This window comes from Equus asinus, chromosome X (genome assembly GCF_041296235.1).
Source record: "Equus asinus isolate D_3611 breed Donkey chromosome X, EquAss-T2T_v2, whole genome shotgun sequence".
Lineage (NCBI taxonomy): Eukaryota > Metazoa > Chordata > Mammalia > Perissodactyla > Equidae > Equus > Equus asinus.
In genome coordinates, this window is record NC_091820.1 from 12,028,116 (window position 1) to 12,046,810 (window position 18,695).

At 37.1% G+C, this 18,695-nt stretch overlaps 2 protein-coding genes across 13 annotated transcripts in view; one reads left to right on the forward strand and one right to left on the reverse strand.

Moving 5' to 3' along the window:
- ZRSR2 (zinc finger CCCH-type, RNA binding motif and serine/arginine rich 2) overlaps positions 1-5,029 on the forward strand; it is a 31,901-nt gene extending 26,872 nt beyond the window's left edge. For all 3 annotated transcript variants that reach the window (XM_070501824.1, XM_014857653.3, XM_070501823.1), the window contains 3 exons: positions 1,047-1,102; positions 1,861-1,970; positions 4,057-5,029. In XM_070501824.1, the coding sequence (XP_070357925.1) occupies positions 1,047-1,102; positions 1,861-1,970; positions 4,057-4,553 (663 nt within the window). In that variant the 3' untranslated portion in view covers positions 4,554-5,029. The remainder of the gene's footprint in view (positions 1-1,046; positions 1,103-1,860; positions 1,971-4,056) is intronic.
- A 1,686-nt stretch (positions 5,030-6,715) lies between these two features.
- AP1S2 (adaptor related protein complex 1 subunit sigma 2) overlaps positions 6,716-18,695 on the reverse strand; it is a 66,917-nt gene continuing 54,937 nt past the window's right edge. For 5 of the 10 annotated variants that reach the window (XR_011499957.1, XR_006523031.2, XR_011499958.1 and 2 more), the window contains one exon: positions 6,716-8,263. Coding sequence is in view for 3 of the 10 variants with exons in the window: in XM_070503334.1 (XP_070359435.1) it covers positions 8,216-8,263 (48 nt within the window). In the remaining 7 variants the exon portion in view is untranslated. The other 5 variants (XR_011499955.1, XM_070503335.1, XM_044764352.2 and 2 more) reach the window with 2 other exon arrangements.

Below are 18,695 nucleotides of genomic sequence, written 5' to 3' on the forward strand. Positions count from 1 at the left end.
GTGGATGAGAAATTGTAAGCAGTTGGATATGTAGTATTAGAGGAGTGGATAAATAAATTTGATAATTTGACATATCCAGTATACGGTAGTTAAAATGAGTCATTAAAGGGGCCAGCCTGGTGGCATGGGGTTAAGTTTGTGTGCTCTGCTTCTTGCGGCCCAGGGTTTGCAGATTTGGATCCTGGGCGCAGACCTACACACCGCACATACAAAATAGAGGAGGATTGGCACAGATGTTAGCTCAGGGCACATCTTCCTCACCAAAAAAAAAGAGTCATTAAATTTACATGATTACATCTTGAAACAAGAATGTGGAATAAATACGATTTATATAAAATTTTACAATGTACAAAGCAATACTATACATTGTTTATATATATTTTTCTTTGCATATGTATACCTAAATATGTGTATACTCATATATATATATAATAGACATACATTTATATGTATGTCTATACATAATCTATGTATATATTTCATGGCATGCATATGATATATGTGTATATGCCTGTCTGTGTGTATACGATGGCTATGGATAGTTGTATCTCTGTAGATAGGTGTATGTGTGTGCGTGTGTGTGGATGTTGTGTTTGGAGTGTGAAGGAGACGCCCAGCCTCAGAAGAGTGCTCATCTATGTGGTGGAGGAGGGAGAGGAACTGGATGGAAGGGCTTCAACTGGGTCTTTAACATTTTACGTGTTTAAACATTCTCAGTCAAACATGGAAAATATTAGTGTTGAATCTGAGTGGTGTATATGTGGGCTGATTTCTATTCTCTGTATTTTCATGCATGTGTGAGACATTTCATATCTATGAAAAAAACCCCTGGATCCCCAGGGATCAGATAATTGGGGCCTGCAGCGCCTGCTGCGTGCTGAAGTATGCCTCAGATAGACGGGAGAGTGGGGTGGTGTCTCGATTCTGGAATCTTCGATTTGATGACTACTTTTGGTAATGTTGGCCTGGGCAGAGTGCATTTGGTGACTGGAGGGCTTCTCTTCCTTAGTTTTGTTTTAATGATAGACTTCTTCATTGCTCCTTAGGTCAGCTGCAACTTGGAACCTCATCTGAGGGGCAATGTGTATGTTCAATATCAATCGTAAGTATTCTGAACATAAACATCTGTATGTTTTGTCACTGTATAGTGTTATAATTGTGTTGACCTCTGGGGTTTTCCCACTAAATATATAGCTTTCATATGCATGGTATTTTAAAAATGTAAATTTTAAGACCTGATATAGAAATATGGAAGAGATTTGAAAATAGTACATTTGTATTTCATTCTTTGTATACTTCCATAGTTTTGAATCTTTTGCAATAGTTATATTTTTACTGATATAATTTTAATAATTAAAATACAAACTGAAAAGGGATAACAGAAAAGAGAATAGAAAAGTATAAATCAAAAGAGCCAGAACTTGAAGCCCCAAGTAATGTCAGCGTGCATTTGGTCCACTAAGAAAGCAGTTAATGTATCATTTCTGCTCATCTTGCTGTTTGCTCGGGCTGCGCCATGGCTAATGGGTTCAAGTCACCATTGTAAGAACAGTCGCTTAGCTGAGAAAGAACAGGCTCTGACACTGGGAAACACTTCTGCGTTTTTAATGGTCCGGTCTTTTGGTTTAAGAAGCTTTGACTCAAGCCAACTTGCATGCATCAGCACCTCTCAGAGGGTTAGTGAAACGGGCTCCTGAATAAGCTGTGAGCCTCAGGAGCTTGAATGCTCTAGTGAGGATGCCTAGGGAGGGCAGAGGCAGTGGGCTTGGTCCTACAGTGAACTGATAAAGGGTCAAGGAACACCAGGACTGATCTGCATATTACAAAGGTAAAGTGCATCCTTTAATTTGTGGTTTAAAGGGAAGAAGAATGCCAGACAGCCCTCTCTCTGTTTAACGGACGGTGGTATGCAGGACGCCAGCTTCAGTGCGAATTCTGCCCAGTGACCCAATGGAAAATGGCAATTTGTGGTAAAATACAGCATGATGACTTTTTTCCCATTTCGGAGGTGTTTTCTATTCATTGGTTCCCCTCACTGGAGCTGTTTTTGCCCCACTTTTATCCCTACTGAATCTTTCATCTCTGCCATCTAAAACATTGCATATAACATTTCCTGCCCTAACTTGAAAGATGTGCTTTGGGGCGGTCGAGACTGACTTTAGCTGGAGGATCTGGTGAGGGCGCATTCAGTTGGCCTGACTCATCGGACAGTGGCCGAATCAGGAAATGAGTCAGTCCTCTGAGTAGCCAGCAGTTCTGAAGGGCTCATTCTCTTCTGATTTCTATCAGATGGGCTTAGCTGAAGTGTTTATTGTGCAAGTACCTGGAAGCAAAGAGATGGAGCTCCCCCCACCCCTCAGGGGGCACTTCTCTTCCCCTTTGCTTTGCACGCTCCTGCTTGAAACCTCCTATTTAAAAATCTATAATTTATAAAGTCTGAATCTTTGGCAACCTGGTCTTAATGGATGCTGTCACTTAAAAACCATTTATTGAAGAGGAAAAAAAAGGATTTTAGAATTCCTTGCTTTACGCCTTAAGTTTAAAGGCTTGGGAGCTGAAAGAGATGGATCCGTTTTCTCCATAAAGGCAGTCACTTTTGTCCGCTCCTGGAGTCCCGTGATTTCAGGGAGGTGCTTCTTGAGTGTGACTTTGACTGCCCCAAAGCAGGAGACTATTTCACTTGTTTTTTTAAATAATAGCTTTGTTATTTTCCCTAGTAACTAATGATGTTGAGCAGTTTTTCGTGTCCTTATTATTGGCCATTTGTGTATCGTCTTTGGAGAGATGTCTATTCCTATGCTTTGCCTGTTTTTAATTAGGTTATATGTTTTTGTATTTGGTTATAAGAGTTCTTGATTTATTCTACAGACAAGTCCCATATTACAGACATGATTTGCAAATATTTTCTTCCATTCTGTGGGTTGTGTTTTCACTTTGATGGTGTCCTTTGAAGCAGAGAAGTTTTTAATTTTGATGAAGTCCAATTTACTTTTTTCTTTTTTTGCTTATGCTTTTGGTGTCATATCTAAGAATCCATTGCCTAGCTCAGTGTCATGAAGATGAAGATTTGTATGTTTTCTTCAAAGAGTTTTACAGTTTATGTCTTACATTTCGGACTCTGATCCATTTTGACTTACTTTTTGTATATAGTGTGTAGTATGGAGGTATTTCACTTTTAACTGTTTCACATAGTTGGGGAATTTACTGCTTAAAAAAAAACTTGAAAACTAGAAAAGGATCTCTAAGTTCAACTAGATTTCACTGTTGACAAGAATCTTCCATATTAAAAGGACTTGGTAAATTTAAAGCATTAGGCCAATGTTTATCATCTTAAAGTGTAAAGAAAGTACAGAATCCTTCACTTATTTTTTATTTTTTTTGAGGAAGATTAGTCCTGAGCTAACGTCTGTGGCCAATCCTCTTCTTTTTTGCTGAGGAAGACTGCCCTGAGCTAACATCCGTGCCCATCTTCCTCTACTTTATATGTAGGACACCTGCCAAAGCATGGCCTGCCAAGTGGTGCCATGTCTGCACCCGGGACCCGAACCGGCAAAACCCGGGCCGCCGAAGCGGAACGTGTGCACTTAACCTCTGTGCCACTGGGCTGACCCCCATCCTTCACTTATAATAGGCTCTCTCCTTTGGCTAGGGATCTGTCCTGCCAACACTGTGCCCTCAAAGCACACTGCCACAGGGACTCCGAGGGTTGGTTCTTCAGTGTTAATTAGGGCTCTACGTTGTCCACCAGTGGGATGGAATCCCTAGAAAAAATAACATGGCCACCATTTTGTTTGGTTGCACTCCATACCATAATGGAGTAGGGGAACGGGAGAGTCTCGTTAATTCAAGCTTCTGTTTTGTTACTCTCCACTGTGCCATTTGTTAGAGCATTGAATGTTTTTGAAATTCTGGAAACCAAAACTATGACATCAGTTTATGTAAATTAAGTAATACGCAAGAGAAAATAGTTCTATCACATTTGAACATCAGAGATATACCTTCTGAAAAGGATAAAGTGCCGGCAGTAAACGCTGTGTCCTGACTCTGCCATTGCAGGTTTATTTGAAATACAACAATGTCCAAGAGGAAAACACTGCAACTTTCTCCATGTGTTCAGAAATCCCAACAATGAGTTTTGGGAAGCCAATAGAGACATCTACCTGTCTCCAGATCGGACTGGCTCCTCCTTTGGTAAGAACTTGGAGAGGAGAGAGAGGATGGGCCACCATGACAAATACTACGGCAGGCCACGGAGGAGAAGAAGCCCCAGTCCAGCCCACTCCTACAAAAGAAATGGGCAAGCCGAGAGAAAAAGGAGAAGTAGTCACAGGGGGAAGAAATCGCACAAACACACATCCAAAAGTCGGGAAAGGCACAGTTCACGAAGTAGAGGAAGAAAAAGGGACCGCAGCCGGGGCCGGAGCAGCCGCAGCCAGAGCCGCCGCAGCCAGAGCCGCCGGAGCCGGAGTCAGAGCTCCTCGAGGTCCAGGAGTCGGGGTGGGCAAAGGTCAGGCAGCAGAGACAGAACCATTCACAGTCCCAAATCCAAATAAAGCTATTTTGTTCTTAAATGATCGTATATCCTATTTGTTATGGCTGCTACTTACTTGGATAGAGGGCTCTGAGCTCACATGGGTTAGCAAGGCTGGCAGAACCCTTTGTAGCCTGCCTGGAACCCTATTTAAAAATCCTTTATTCTCTGATCATCAAAATGTATAAACAACAGGAAAATTACTTGTAATCCTAACCCTAAAAGATAACCAGTTAACACTGGGGCATCACTTTAGTCTTTTTTTCTCTTCTTAGGGGTGCATACACATAGTTTTTTACACTAAGATCACATAGGGCTACAGTTGAATATGCTTTTTTTCACATAAAACATTGTCATATTTCATCAAGCCCTATTCTTAATGTTATTTTTACTCACTGCATAGTGTGGATCTCAATTTATTCAACCATATTCCTATTAGTGGATTTTTAAGTTAATTTTAATTTTGCACTATTAAAGAATTCTGTGCTATAAAAACAATCCTGTGGTGAATTTCCTTAAATACTTTCACATTTCCGATCATTTCCTTAGGATAAATTACATCAAGAGCTATGAAAGCTGAAGTACTTCCAAATTGCCCTCCAGAAAGACTACAAAAAATTTGTCAACAATAAATTTTGCTGTCCCCACAACACCAAGTTACTTTAATCTTTGCCAATTTACTAACTGTTACGTGTTTCTTTCTTTCTGTACGTTTTGGCTAAGCCAAACACTTTTTTCTGCATTCAATGGCCATTAAATTTGGTTGCTTGCCCTTTATTAATAATCTTTTGGATTTTTCTACATGCGATAGCTGAATAGCTTTTTAACTTTAAAATGCGCTTTCTCAGTTTTAAAGTACTAAAGGGTAGAGTCAGTTTCTCCCCGTCCCTTCAACCCCGTATTTGCAGTCCCTCAGCTGGAGGCTCTCCATTAGTGTTCACCTTTTTTATAGTGTTGGAGAGTTCTTTATATAGAAGTAAGTCTTGTTTTTGTCATTTTCAGGAAAATTAGGGACACCGCTACTGACTATGCCTAGTGTTAAAGCAATTCTGGTAAAGAGTGGTCAGAGAACCTTCTGTAAAAAAGCTTAAGGCAAAATATCATTCTTAGATTTCAGATCCTGGAAAAGATGCTCTCGTGTTTCCTTAATTTTTTTTTTCTGAGTCACCTCCTTTCCATGGACATACTAGGGATCCTGCATTTCAGAGCAGGCGGCATTTGGCAACTTGAGATTTGGAAGCAAGGACGTAAGGATGCACAAAATACTGAAATTTCTTCACAATTGGGATTTCTGAGTGCTATCTGTTGAAAATGAGTTCTTTAATATGTGTTCTATAAAAGAAAGGATGTGGTCCAGAATACATTTTACTTTAAGAATGGATTTGTTCTAGACTTTAAATACTTGCTTTACCCTACAAATGATTAAAAATTTTCTGTAACTACTGCATTCACTAACTAAATTCATTATTTTTCAGTACTTTCCTAAATACAGCCAAGATATACACAATTAAATGTGGTATTCAAAGCTGAATGGTCTTACTAGATCATAGAGGAAAGAATAAGAAACAGCAGCTTGTGCTCAAAGTAATTGAGATGTCGGTGACTTTTCCTCAAGCGTCAATGAGCAGTGAGCTATGAAGGAAGGAGCAGTTTTTAAACCACTGACTGTTCATTATCCTGATAAATGACCATCTTGAACTTAAGTTTCTTAATGTTTTTTAAACTTATAACCTGATTACTCTTTATGATTCCAAAATTCCAACTCTACATTGCCAGCAGAGGCCCATAGGCCTGTTTTCAGTGAATAAATAGGTGGGTGTTGGAGGCTAAGATGACAAGTATCTACCTTTTTTCTTTTTTTTTAGCAGACTAACAACTTAATTTGTGGTAGTTGTTTCCCCGTTCTTCAATAGCCTCCTTTAAGTATGAAACATTTCCCATCTGTAGTTAATAGAAGGTCCTTTAACTATCATGATACCCAAAGCTTTGATTTGCTGCTTAGGCAGTAGTTTGCAAATCTCAGTCCACTTCCGCGCGTGCGTTAGCACCTCCGGTTCCGGGGGGGGGGGGGGGGGGGGGGGGGGGGGCCGGGGAGGGGGGGGGTTCAGTTAATTTGGAATACCTTTGGTTACCTGGAGTAATCTGAGTTGCTCATCCAGAAAGAGTAGAAAAGTCAACTGCATCAAGGTTTTAAAAGCGGCATTTATTGATTGAAAATAAATGTGTAGATAAGCTCTCAGCATGGAATCCACATTACTTTTTAATGAGCTTGAAGTACATGAAGACTCCTTAAATCTTCCGCCATTTATCTTGTGTGTGTGCTTTTAACAACCACATTCAAATGGAGATGAACTTTCAACATTTTACTGAAAAAAAAATTCCTCCAGCAGCTCTCCAGTTTGACAAACTTTTGGAAAGAGATAGATAAAAACACACTACAGTGGTGTACGTTGAACATTTATTACAACTAATTGGCGATATGATAAGACAGTGCTCACGTGACCTGAATGTTGGTCACAATCACAACAACACTTAGTCCAGCCCAGCAGATACAAATGAAAGTGTAAGCTGTGAAGACATGTTTACATACCTAGAAGTATGTACAAAAGTGACACTGAAACAACTGTAGAGCTTCCAAAAATCTAGGGCCCACTAACGCCACTTTACTTCATTCAACTCTCGCTTTCCTGTGAAAGGTAGTGTCTTTCTCTAAGACTTCTGATAACTAAGCAGTGCCATGGAAGGGAAGGAAGCTGCCCTAAAGTTTGCAGCACTTACAAGTGGAGAGAATCAACAGCAGAGCAAAATAAATGGATCTGTAACAAGCACCCCAGAAGGAATATTCGTGCTTTAATGACTTACGCAACACTTCGTGTAGAGAGTAACACATTTTCTGTAAGATACTGTTGTGAAGAATTCCACATAAGCCAACATTTCCATTTCATTTGGGGTATCAGAAACAATGCAACTAAGTGACTAAATGATTATGACCACAAATAATTTATCTCAGGAGTCAAATGTTCCTTGGCCTTAAAAATAATGTGCTCACTACTACGAAACAGTTGGTCTGTTCCTCGTCCCACGTTTGGAACGCTTAAGAAAATATTTAGTGTAAAGCAGCATTGTTCCAATTTAGTCGTTTATATATTCCCTTTGTTTTAAGGTATGTAGTTTCCAATAAGGATCTTTGGTAGAAAAATTTTTTTTTTCAAGTTTCAACAGTTAAATTTTCATTCATTTGATAGGTGACATGTCAATTCCCTTTATTCTCATATATACTGAAATGCTGCACTAGTCTTTGGTTTCATAAAATTAGGTTTCACATTATAATTTAAGTTTACTTTGCCAAAGACAGTAATTAATAAATGTATATTGCCTGATTGTGTCATTTTCATAGATACATAATCAGATTAAGAGAAACAGACCTATAAACTTGTAAATATTCAGAAAAGGTACCTTTCTTTCTCTGCATTATTCTAATTCATATTTAAGTCCCTTAAGTTACCACTTGATTAACCAAAGTTCCCTTAAAAAAAAAATTTGTGTAGGCCTGAATGAAGCAGCTTAGCAAAACAGTAATACTGACAAGACGTCATCTTACACCATTAGCTAACATGGACATGAAGGCAGTGACCATCTACAGTGTGTGAAATGCCACAAGAAGTCATCAACAAGGGAGGAGAGTTATGTCAGTCCAATTTCTTCAAGAACACTACGTGGGGTTTCAGCTTCCTGTGGAGGGAAAACGTGAGACTCTGGTAAGCAGATCCCGGGAGGCTTGAGAACGTGAAATCGACACGGAGGGGCGGAGGGGCGTGCACGTTTCAGAGAAGACAGCAAGCAGCTGAGTGTATGGGCACACTCTACTATCGAGAGCCGGTGGTTACTTGGGGTTTTGCACCCAAAATTGGAGACCACAGAAGGATATTTTCAGCATGCATTAAATATCTATTGATTACCTACCAACGTGCTGGGCACCGTTGCTCAAACACAAAAAGCAGTCAAACCCACTGGCAACTTAGGAAACCACTGCTACCGAATTATCTACAGGAAAGGTAAGTTACCTTAGTGGTAAAATTCAAAAGCTCCCCTAAATAAAAAGCAGGCAAAATCTCCTGAGTTTTCTCCGATTCTTCACATAATTTTGTTTTCCATGCTTTTTCTTTTTTTTGCTCACATGTATTTATAGAAATGTCTTCCTGAGTTTTTACTCAGTTTTTGACTTAAGACTTAACTGTCCCCAGCAGCAAGGCTTCAGAAACTCAACTTCCCAGACCTCCCCAGGGCAAACAATGGCTCCAGTGGAGGCAACATACAGGAAGAACCTCTGCGACACAAGGCATTTTTGTCCTATGTAACAACCGATACTCATTTTTAAATGTCAAAGGAAGACAAAGCAGGCATATCTAGAAAAACATTTGAAAATTTTCCAAAGTGGCTGATTTTGCACGTCACAAAACAAAAAAGGACCAAGCAGGTCAAGTTTCAGGTATTACTAGCAACAATTTTGTAGTTAAAAGGAATACTATATTTTACTGGAGGGAAACAATGTAATTTTTAGTATCTAATAATAAATTAACTTACTTTTGCATCCTAATTGTGGTACAGCACAAAACAAGGAAAAGAAAGATTATATTAAACCATAAATCCACACATTAGATTTCATTATATGTAAAGCATTACATGGAATAATCTTAATTACTTAAACTCTCCGGTCTGTTTCCTTATTCGGAAAACCAGACTCATAGTACTTACCTTCCTGTGTAGAGATTAAGAGGGACAAGGCTTGGTGCCTGACTTACAGAGAATGCTCAGGGAATGTTAGCTGCTGTCGCTACACAACTGAAATCTAAATGAAGGTATTTAGTTTGAGTACTAAATGAAGTACTATAAACCGTGTCTCCATATAAACTTCATATGATGGCCTTTTAGTATGTTTGTGTATTAACGAAAAATGGGTAAAAAATCAGCTTTGGTGAAAAAAGGCTATTTTTTTATGAAGTATTCTTGCCCCCCAAAATTGAACCTCAACCTAACCAGGCTACAGATCTAAATATACTTGTAGGATCTGAAAACAAGTTCAACATCAGAAGATTAGAATCAGCCAAATACAGAACAGAGGAAATTCCACAGCATAGGTGACTCAGTTAAAAAAAAATGCAAGGGGGGAAAAACGCAGAGTTGTTGTTAAAGATTAAGAGACTTAAGAGACGTCAACCAGATACACTGTGAGCTTTGTTTGGAAACTGATTCTAACGAACCAATTATAAAAATGCATTTTTCAGACAATTAGGAAAAACTGAATCAGGAATAAGATATTAGGAATTACTGAAGTGTTAAAGATGAAATGATAGGATGTCTAGGGCCTGCTCCAAAATACTGAGGCAAAAATGGGAGGGGGATGGTTGATGAAACGAGTTAGTGTTCAGAGTACTGAGTTGATGGTTGTTGAAGCTGAGTGATGTGTACATGAGGGTTCCTTATACTCTATTTGCATATCTTAGAGTTTTCATGATATAGTTTTTAAAGAAAGTCTAATGGAAATGATGCAGCACTCCCAGGGGTGATGTAAGACAATCTCTTCCGTTTATAATGTTTAGCTTTAAGGATTAAACATACTGAAAGACTGACATCTGAATCACATAGATACTAAAGGAAACAATTTAAAAATAATCATTTTCATTTGACGTTAATTTTTAAAAACATCCTACAACCTTTAATGTATTTATTAAAGGATGTCTACATTGAACCCTATGCAGTTAACGTTCTTTATTAGCTTATGCCTGTAAAAATGCTCCCCATCCTATCCCCTGGAGCTGGTCAGATCTCCTGTATGTGCTCACTGCTTGCAGTCTTATATAGCATTTCTTGAAGAGAACCATGTTGTTTATCAAATGTGCATTATTTAAAATATTTGTACTTTCTAAAAAGCCTAGTTTCAAAGAATCATTTCACATTTTATTCCTTTGAGACTTGTACAAATAGTACATTAGTTTTTTTTACAAATTGTGTTTATAATATAAAACGTAATTTTGACATGTTCACACTGAAATTCTAGCTCAAATTCCCTAGAAAACCTATTGTCTAAAGCAGTCAAACTCACAGAAACAGGAAGCAGAATGGTGGTGACCAAGGGCTGAGGGGAAGGGGAACGGGGATCACTTGTTGGATGGGCACAGAGTTTCAGTTTTGCAAGATGAACAACTTCTGGAGGTCTGCTGCGCAACAGCGTGAACACACTCAGCGCTACCGAACTGCACACTTCAAAATGGTTAAGCTGGTAAACTCCGCTACGTGTTTTTACCACGATTAAAAAAACTAAAATATAAAATACATTATCAAAAGCGATGGAGAAGAAACAGTCATTCACATGAGACAAAGTACATGCAATACTTTTATTTTAGACATGCAAGGAAAGCTATTTCAGAATCTACTAATTTAAAGCAAGCAGCTGTTATACAGATAACAAAAGAAGCAACATCTTGTTACAGCTCAGCACAGGCATCCAAAGCAAACAGGCATGAGACAGTGCATATTTATGCACCATTAAAATCAGATGAATAACATACTGCAGGGCGAGGGGAGGGATGGAGGGAAAAAAATGGAAATGAAAGACCAATGTTCCCCAGTCCTTTCGATGTATAATGCTAAATTTCTCATTTGATAGCCCAGCCAGGTGCTTCACATGTCATGTCGTACAGTGAGAATGGTCAGAATGCAAGTAACTGATCTGCACAGCTGCCTAATACACATTTCCATGGTCTTCCTTCACTGGTAAACCAGTTTGACTGTCTTCTGAATTCATTGTTTAATGATAGCCTACTTAACTCAGGCTTTAAACTCTCTAGATATAAACAATGAATTACTTGGTACTTTTCCTTTTATAAAATATGTTGCATGTTTTATTAAAAGTATACACAATAATGATCAATATTAAAGGTTTTAATAGTCAGAAATATAAAACCATAGCTAACAAATCATTAAGTATTTAATGAAGACTTAACATAAAATCATAACTAGTAAAGTATTGGTATTTAAACTGAATATTAAGATTTTAACTATATAAATAAACTCAGTATCAATACTTTGAAAGAGTTACTTACTATTGAACAATAGATATCGAAGAGACTTCTGACATAGCTTTCTAATCGTTCTTAAAGGGGAATGTTCAATACTATATAGCACAAATGTGATTCAATAAATGTGGCATTACGAATTTCTTCAAACTGTGAATGTTTTACCTTAAATATTATATAATAGTGCAGATTTTACTTTCTTGTATTATTGCCAAATAAACTTATGTGATACATTAGAACATATTAGGTCATATAGACTATAATATAATCACACTAAATAAATATAGTTTGGGTTTTTTCCCAACATTTGAAGACCAAACCACACTATATATTATGGCACTGCTTACTTCGAGCTAGCATTTCAGCTATATTTTCTTTGGTAAACATTTTAACAATTGCTAGGTTTTCCTCTTACAAGATTAATCACAGATGGTTCATAGATGATGACATGTATGTGTTTAAGAAGAAATATTACTCAAAACACTCATAGGTCATATTTTTTCAAGAAGAAATTAAAACAGTTGCAAGCAGGAATAAGCTATATCAACATCACACAGAATGAAAATAAAACAGAAAAGAGGAATAAGAACAGGAAAAACATTACAATTGTAAAGGTATTGGTTCTGAAATATTCTATTATTATATAAGATAACCAGTCACCAAGCTGAGGATATTTTCTTTCATAAGTATATCAGCTCTCTATTTCCTCTGTGAAATTCTGCATACACGATGAGTAGTCATTTAGTACACAGGGACATTAAAATATTCATGACGTGGCTACAAAAGAAATGCATATATTCTTACACACAGTATACAAAGTGACACAGACACAACCAGATTTTTAGAATGTTTAGTGCACAGTAAAGAAAACTTAAATTTTCGTTTTTGTTCTTTGGTTTCTGGCTGAATATTTAGCTTCTAAACAATGCCCAGGAGTTGAGATTCATCTCTTATAACTTTACTGTATATAATGGTAATCAAATGAGGACCTATGTCCTACAAAATCCTACAGCACTGTATTTACTAATCACGCACTGAAAAGATTTTCAGTGTAAGTCATCTGGTCAATACTGAGTTAACTGAAAATTCAATGAGAATACTCCCTCCCGCCAGTGTTCATCAGGATTGTATTACACGAAGTAAAGGAATCGAATCCCTTAATGAAAATCACTGCATCCTAAGGTGACCATAAACTCTCTTACAGATCCTAGAGGAAAATTTTTCCCAAGAAAAAGCTGAAAAGTAGTCACCCATTTGGTATTTTAAAAGCAGCAATGGAGTTTTTCACAGTCCACTTAGCTTAAAAAAAAAAAAAAAGACTAAAGAAAACTCAAAGACTATGCCTTTGAGACTAAGGATATTTCTTTTTAAACAATGCTCAAGACAGACTTTAAAGAACTCTCCAAACAGATTTGTTAAATGCCTACGCCTGCAAAGGGATCTGAAAAGATGCTTCTCACATCACTGAGATAACCTGAGGGGAGGTTTGAAACGGACCCAGTGTGTCCAGAGACGGATTTCTAGGGACTCCAAGAACCCCCTGGAACCAGAGGCAAAATTGTGTCCCGATCTTCCTGAGAAGAGGGCCCATGGCGCTTCAGACTCTTGAAGGGAATAAAACCCCCGCCAAAAGGCTTGTGACTCAAAAAGTTTAAAACTGCTTATTTGAGTGCTTTTAAAATTTCTTCAATTTTAATAATTATTCATTTTGGCACTTTGAAATGTTAGGCTACAAAGTCATATAAACTGTTCCAATAAAATATGTAACAGATCCCTTATATAATAACCAGTAAATACAAAATCTGAGGAGAAAAGCCAGTTAAATTTTAATCCTCAGATAATTCCTAAACATTTAAAGGGAAAGATGCCCTTTTTCCCCACTCAGAATAGGTTATAGCGGAATGAAGCAACATGTTACGGTAATAATATTAATAATAAATTAAACCCCCAAATGCGTCATTTTCATATAGAAATTCCTCATTTTCCTAGAGGAATTCTATTTCTGTATCAATGGCATTGGTGATTCACAATATTTAATAATACTTTCTGTTAATGAATCTCTGAACCTATTTCAATATTCTCTGTGTAAAAAAATAAATTATGAGCCCCAATGATGGAGCATTATCAGAGCAAAATTCTTTATGAAAATAACAATTAAATGAAATAATTGAGAATATCCCTTGGGATTTAATGTAATTAGACTTTTCAGATGTTAAAATATAAATAACAAACTTGACATTCTATTACAAACTGAATTCATATATCCTACTACATTCTGATGCATGTCAGTACTCCAGTATGCTTTTTTTACATCCAATGAAACTCCTGCTATGATACATATTCTCTGTTTTCTGGAGAGAGAACAAGAAAAGTTTAAGTCTGTCAACCTTTCACCTAAATAACACCAGTTCTTTAAGCCTTTATATCTTTTAATCTTTTTGTTTTCTCTTAATTTTATATCACACCATGTAAAAAACCAACCATGGAGAGCTTATGCCCATTAAAAGAAAAGAGAAAGGTAGTTTCCCAAGTAGGGTTGAGTCCAGAGCGTTTGTCCCCCCAGGAGACTTAGCATGAAAGAGAACCAACACTTCTATAGGAACAATTCTCAAATGTGGCCACCCAGGCATTTCTGGCAGACCTCTGACTACCTTTAGGAAAGGGAAGGGTTGATGATAAGCCAAACCATTCTTTACAGCCAATGATCCATATTACTGTACTTAAACAAGAAATTAGCGTCTATCAATTGTGAAGAAGATTCTTCATAGGGAGAAAACTCTCTTTACTGGAAAAACATCCTTCAAGAAGAAAAGAAATGCTAAAATGCACAAAAATAAATGTATTCTTTTACCACTTTTAAGTTGCTATAACATGTTTTAGTTTCCTAGTTTAGACTGCTAGGGTTTGAAAAATATGTGCTGTAAATAAATGCCTTAACGACCACTTAACATTTAAGGTTGATTTTTAGCTAAATGATATGCCCATAATTAACCAAGTTATTTTTTCCCTTACATACAAAGGAAATATTATAGTGCATTATATATAACTCCACTATTCTGGGCCCTCATATCACCACAGGACATCTTATGAGTCATGGAATAATTATATTAATCGAGATTCAGGGAAGGTGAGTCAAGTCTGTCCTAACACACAAGGGGCCCTGTGCAGAATTAGACTAGCCAGCAGACGGAGTTTCTTAACACACCAAAACATCAGTGATTTAGATTCTGTGAGAATAAAGGCCAGAGTGAAAACAGAAAAACATTTTTAATCCAGCTGTATTCTACAAATACAAACCACAAGCTGCCCTTAGTACAGATTCAGTGGAGACCTATTTTTGGAATAAAGATTAGACATGTATTCTTTCTAATCTGAAACGGGCCTTCAGTCCTGGGCAATCCTTTTGCTCATCACTGATTTGCTCCCCATTAAGTCTATACCAAACCCTCAACATTTTCCTCAAGTTTTCTACCTCTTCTCTTTCTCCTCAATCCCCAGCAGCTCTCCTCTAGATGATGTTTCTCAAAGCCAAGAAAACGACAACTTTCTCAATGTCATTCATCCAACTCAGGAGAACAAAAATCTACAGCTTTACCCCCTTAGCTCCTCGTGACGAAGGAGGAGGAAGACTCATCTTGCCCAAGAGCAATGCTCTTGATTCCATTCCCATTCACCTCGCAATATACTTTTCCTTTGATTCTATATTCCTGGTTTTCACTGCTCTCTGCATTAGCTCCTTTTCCTTAGTATACATGTGTGCTCAACTTTCCTCCATACTAAGAATAATCTTTTTCTCAATCCCCTACAAAAAGGACGAGATGTGGTGGGAAGTGCAGGATAACAACGAAACACAGCAAAGAGGAATTAAATTACACCTGTTCTCAGAACCACCTACGTCCCTAAGAAAAGACAAACCCCATTACCTTAAAAATTCCCAGATATTCACCACACTACACTGATGACTCAAAAGTAAAACGATCTGGGAAACTATAATGAAAACTGGTAAGCTAGCAATTATCTGGAGGCTTAAGTAAACTAGTGGTATTGCATCCAAAATTAAAAACTTAGTCTCCTGATTTTCTCTTTCTAGTACACAATGTGGTCAAAGAGGAAATAATTTACATTTAATGAAAAGTGAATATAAGTAAGTATAATTTGAAGTTACTGCTGTACTCTAGTTTTTCTTGTAAAGGTGCTTCACTTGTTCCCCACACTATAAAGTGGTATCCTTTGTCCTTAGTGCTCTAGAATACAATGGTCCTTTTTATTGCCCCCCACTGAATTCTGTGGCAAAGTCCTTACTCTCAACTCTGGAACCACTTGCCTTGTGCTAAAGACCAAAGGGCTGGAGAGTATCCAAACTCACTAAGATCTATTTTTAGCAATGAATAAAGAGAGAAGAACTGAAAGCTATTTATAAAGTACCTTTTAGATGACAGGGCTCATGGTGTCAGTCTTGTTTCACAAGCAATTGTGAGGCACTAGGAAAGCTGAGTGATTTTTTTATACTAAGTTAGCAATGAGTGGCAAGAACAACATGGTTGCTCCAGATGGTTAGTGTCTAAAATGGCCGAGAGCACATAAGTGCTTCACTTTACATGCTGAAACTTTTCTAGCAAATTCTACTCGTTTCACCTAATGGAGCAACACAATGTATACTCTTCCATTCACACAGCAGCATTTTGTCATTTTAAAAAAATTTATAAATTTAAAAAATTGTTATACTTAATACACTTAAATATACTTATAATAATGTTTGTTTTACACTTCTAGAAAGGAGGGCGGACCTCAAACATTTTCAGAGGTAATAATATCCTGCTCCTAGATCTTTTCTCACTTGATATCCTTGAGTATCTTTCCGTATCATATAGAAATTGATCTCAGCTCTTTCACAGCCAGGTAACAGCTTCATGTATGGCTGTACTGTAATTTTCTTAACCTATTTCTCATTGATGGACGTTGGGTAAGTTTCCAATGGCTTAAGATTATACTGAGCACCATGTGTGTCTTGGGGCGTTTGTGTATTTCTGGTGGGTCAAAGTGTCACTGATGAGTCAAAAGGTGTACACATTTAATGGCTAATAGATATTGCCAAACTAATCCTCCAAAATGGAATACAAGTTCAAGTGCTCACAAGCAGCAAACAAGAGGGTCTCTCATCTTTGCCAATTCAAGAAACAAACCAAAAGATCTAATTGATATTTTAATTTACATTCCCTTAGTAAAACCCCTTTTTTCTTTCATCTGTGAAATACTTATTCATATGTGCTGCTGTCTTTTTCTATTGTGCTGTTGATCTATTTCTATTACATTTGTCTTATAAACTTGTCTTAAAAATAATGATGCGGATAACTACATCTTATAAACCCTGCTTTACAACCCATTAGTGATAAAACACTAAGGACAAATTACTTTCTGTGGAAGTTAATTGTATTTTTTAAGTAAAAGATATCAGAATAACTTAGCAAATATAACTTTAGACTGTAAAGAAATAGTTTTAAGCATATTTTAGGGTAACTGTATTGTATTTGCCTTGGTCTTCCATTTGGATCATAACCTGAAATGCCCTAAACTTAATCAGGGTTTTCCAAATATAAAAGATTTCTTGGAATCACTGAATTCCAAATATTTGAATTCCAAATATTCAAACTCTAAATATCTTTGCTATGTAGATTATTTAAGGCTAACAGGGTACAAAAGAACAAAAATAAAGCCTATATGTATAATACAAGTCTATATATTGTAAATTCTGGTGATTTAAACTACTCCTCCTGTAAGGAATCATCAAATCCCTAAGGCAGATGGGGAAATCAGCAGAGAGTTCAAAAGCGTTCTAACTGCCTGCATGGTATACTCAATTCTGTTTCCAGGTAAAAACTCAATTACCTTAATAGACATTAACAGATTTGGTTGTTGTTGAAGAAAATAAATTATCTAGTGACATCCCACAAGCTTTGCTGTGGGTTAGGTGCTAAAGTCAACCATAGATTATCTCCCCAGGCACTGGTTATCAAGTAAAGGTAATTTTGGTGAATCAGAGAGGTGATTTTTATAGGCATTTATGTGTTCTTAAGCATATTTGTCCTTCTTTCACAACTTTTAGGTTTTTTCCCCCTCCTACTTTTGATTCATTTTCAGCCAGTCATTTATACTCTGGACAATACACTAAGTTGAAAAGATGTAGCAGTCTATAAATGTAAATGGAATTTATAAATGGAATCTTTACATATTCCATGGTGTTAAATTAAACCAGGGTTTCTGTACCTGGCATTATTGACACTTGAGGCTGGATAATTCCTTGTTCTGGGAGGGCTGTCCTGGGCACTGTTGGATGTTTAGCAGCATCCTTGGTCTTTACCTACCAGATGCCAGTAGCACCCCACTGCCAGTTGTGACAATTAAAACTGTGCCCAGACATTGCCCAATGTCGCCTGAGGAGGTACAACTGCCTCATCCCCCACCCCAGCTGAGAACCACTGAGTTAATCTACTTGCCTCTGGTTGGTGGGTAAGATTATGTTCTAGTTTGCTTGCCTATATTTGTTAATTTTTCTATAATGGGATTTTTATTTTTTAAAAAAAGGCAACAGAAGAAACAATAAAAGAAAATAAAAAAGAATGTGTCAGTGGAGGAAAAAAGAACTCAAACCTTGAAATTTTTCTGAAAGTACTTTTAAAAGAAAAAAATCACCACCAACAGCTAGGAATATGCTCTTCGTAGATCCCTGTGCAGGTCCCAATCCTAGGGTTCACGCAATCAATTCAGTAGATCAGGATCAATATTGAAGAAAAGAATAGCACAGAAAATGTGAGATTGCAAAACAAGAAATAAGAGTGAGTACCACTGAACAAAATTATTTTGGTTCATGTGTATGTAACTGTTGTGATATAAAAATGTATTTATTGCTGTGGGTTCTTGACAAATACTTCTGGAAATCAGATTTACAGTTACTGAATATTTCAAGTTATTCCAACTTCTCATTATTACAAATAGCCCAGAGTAGCAAGAGTTGGCTCAAAATGAGTTAAAATGAAACAGCAAGGGGGAAAATCCTCAAAATTCTGAAAAGCAAACAAATAAAAAGAGCT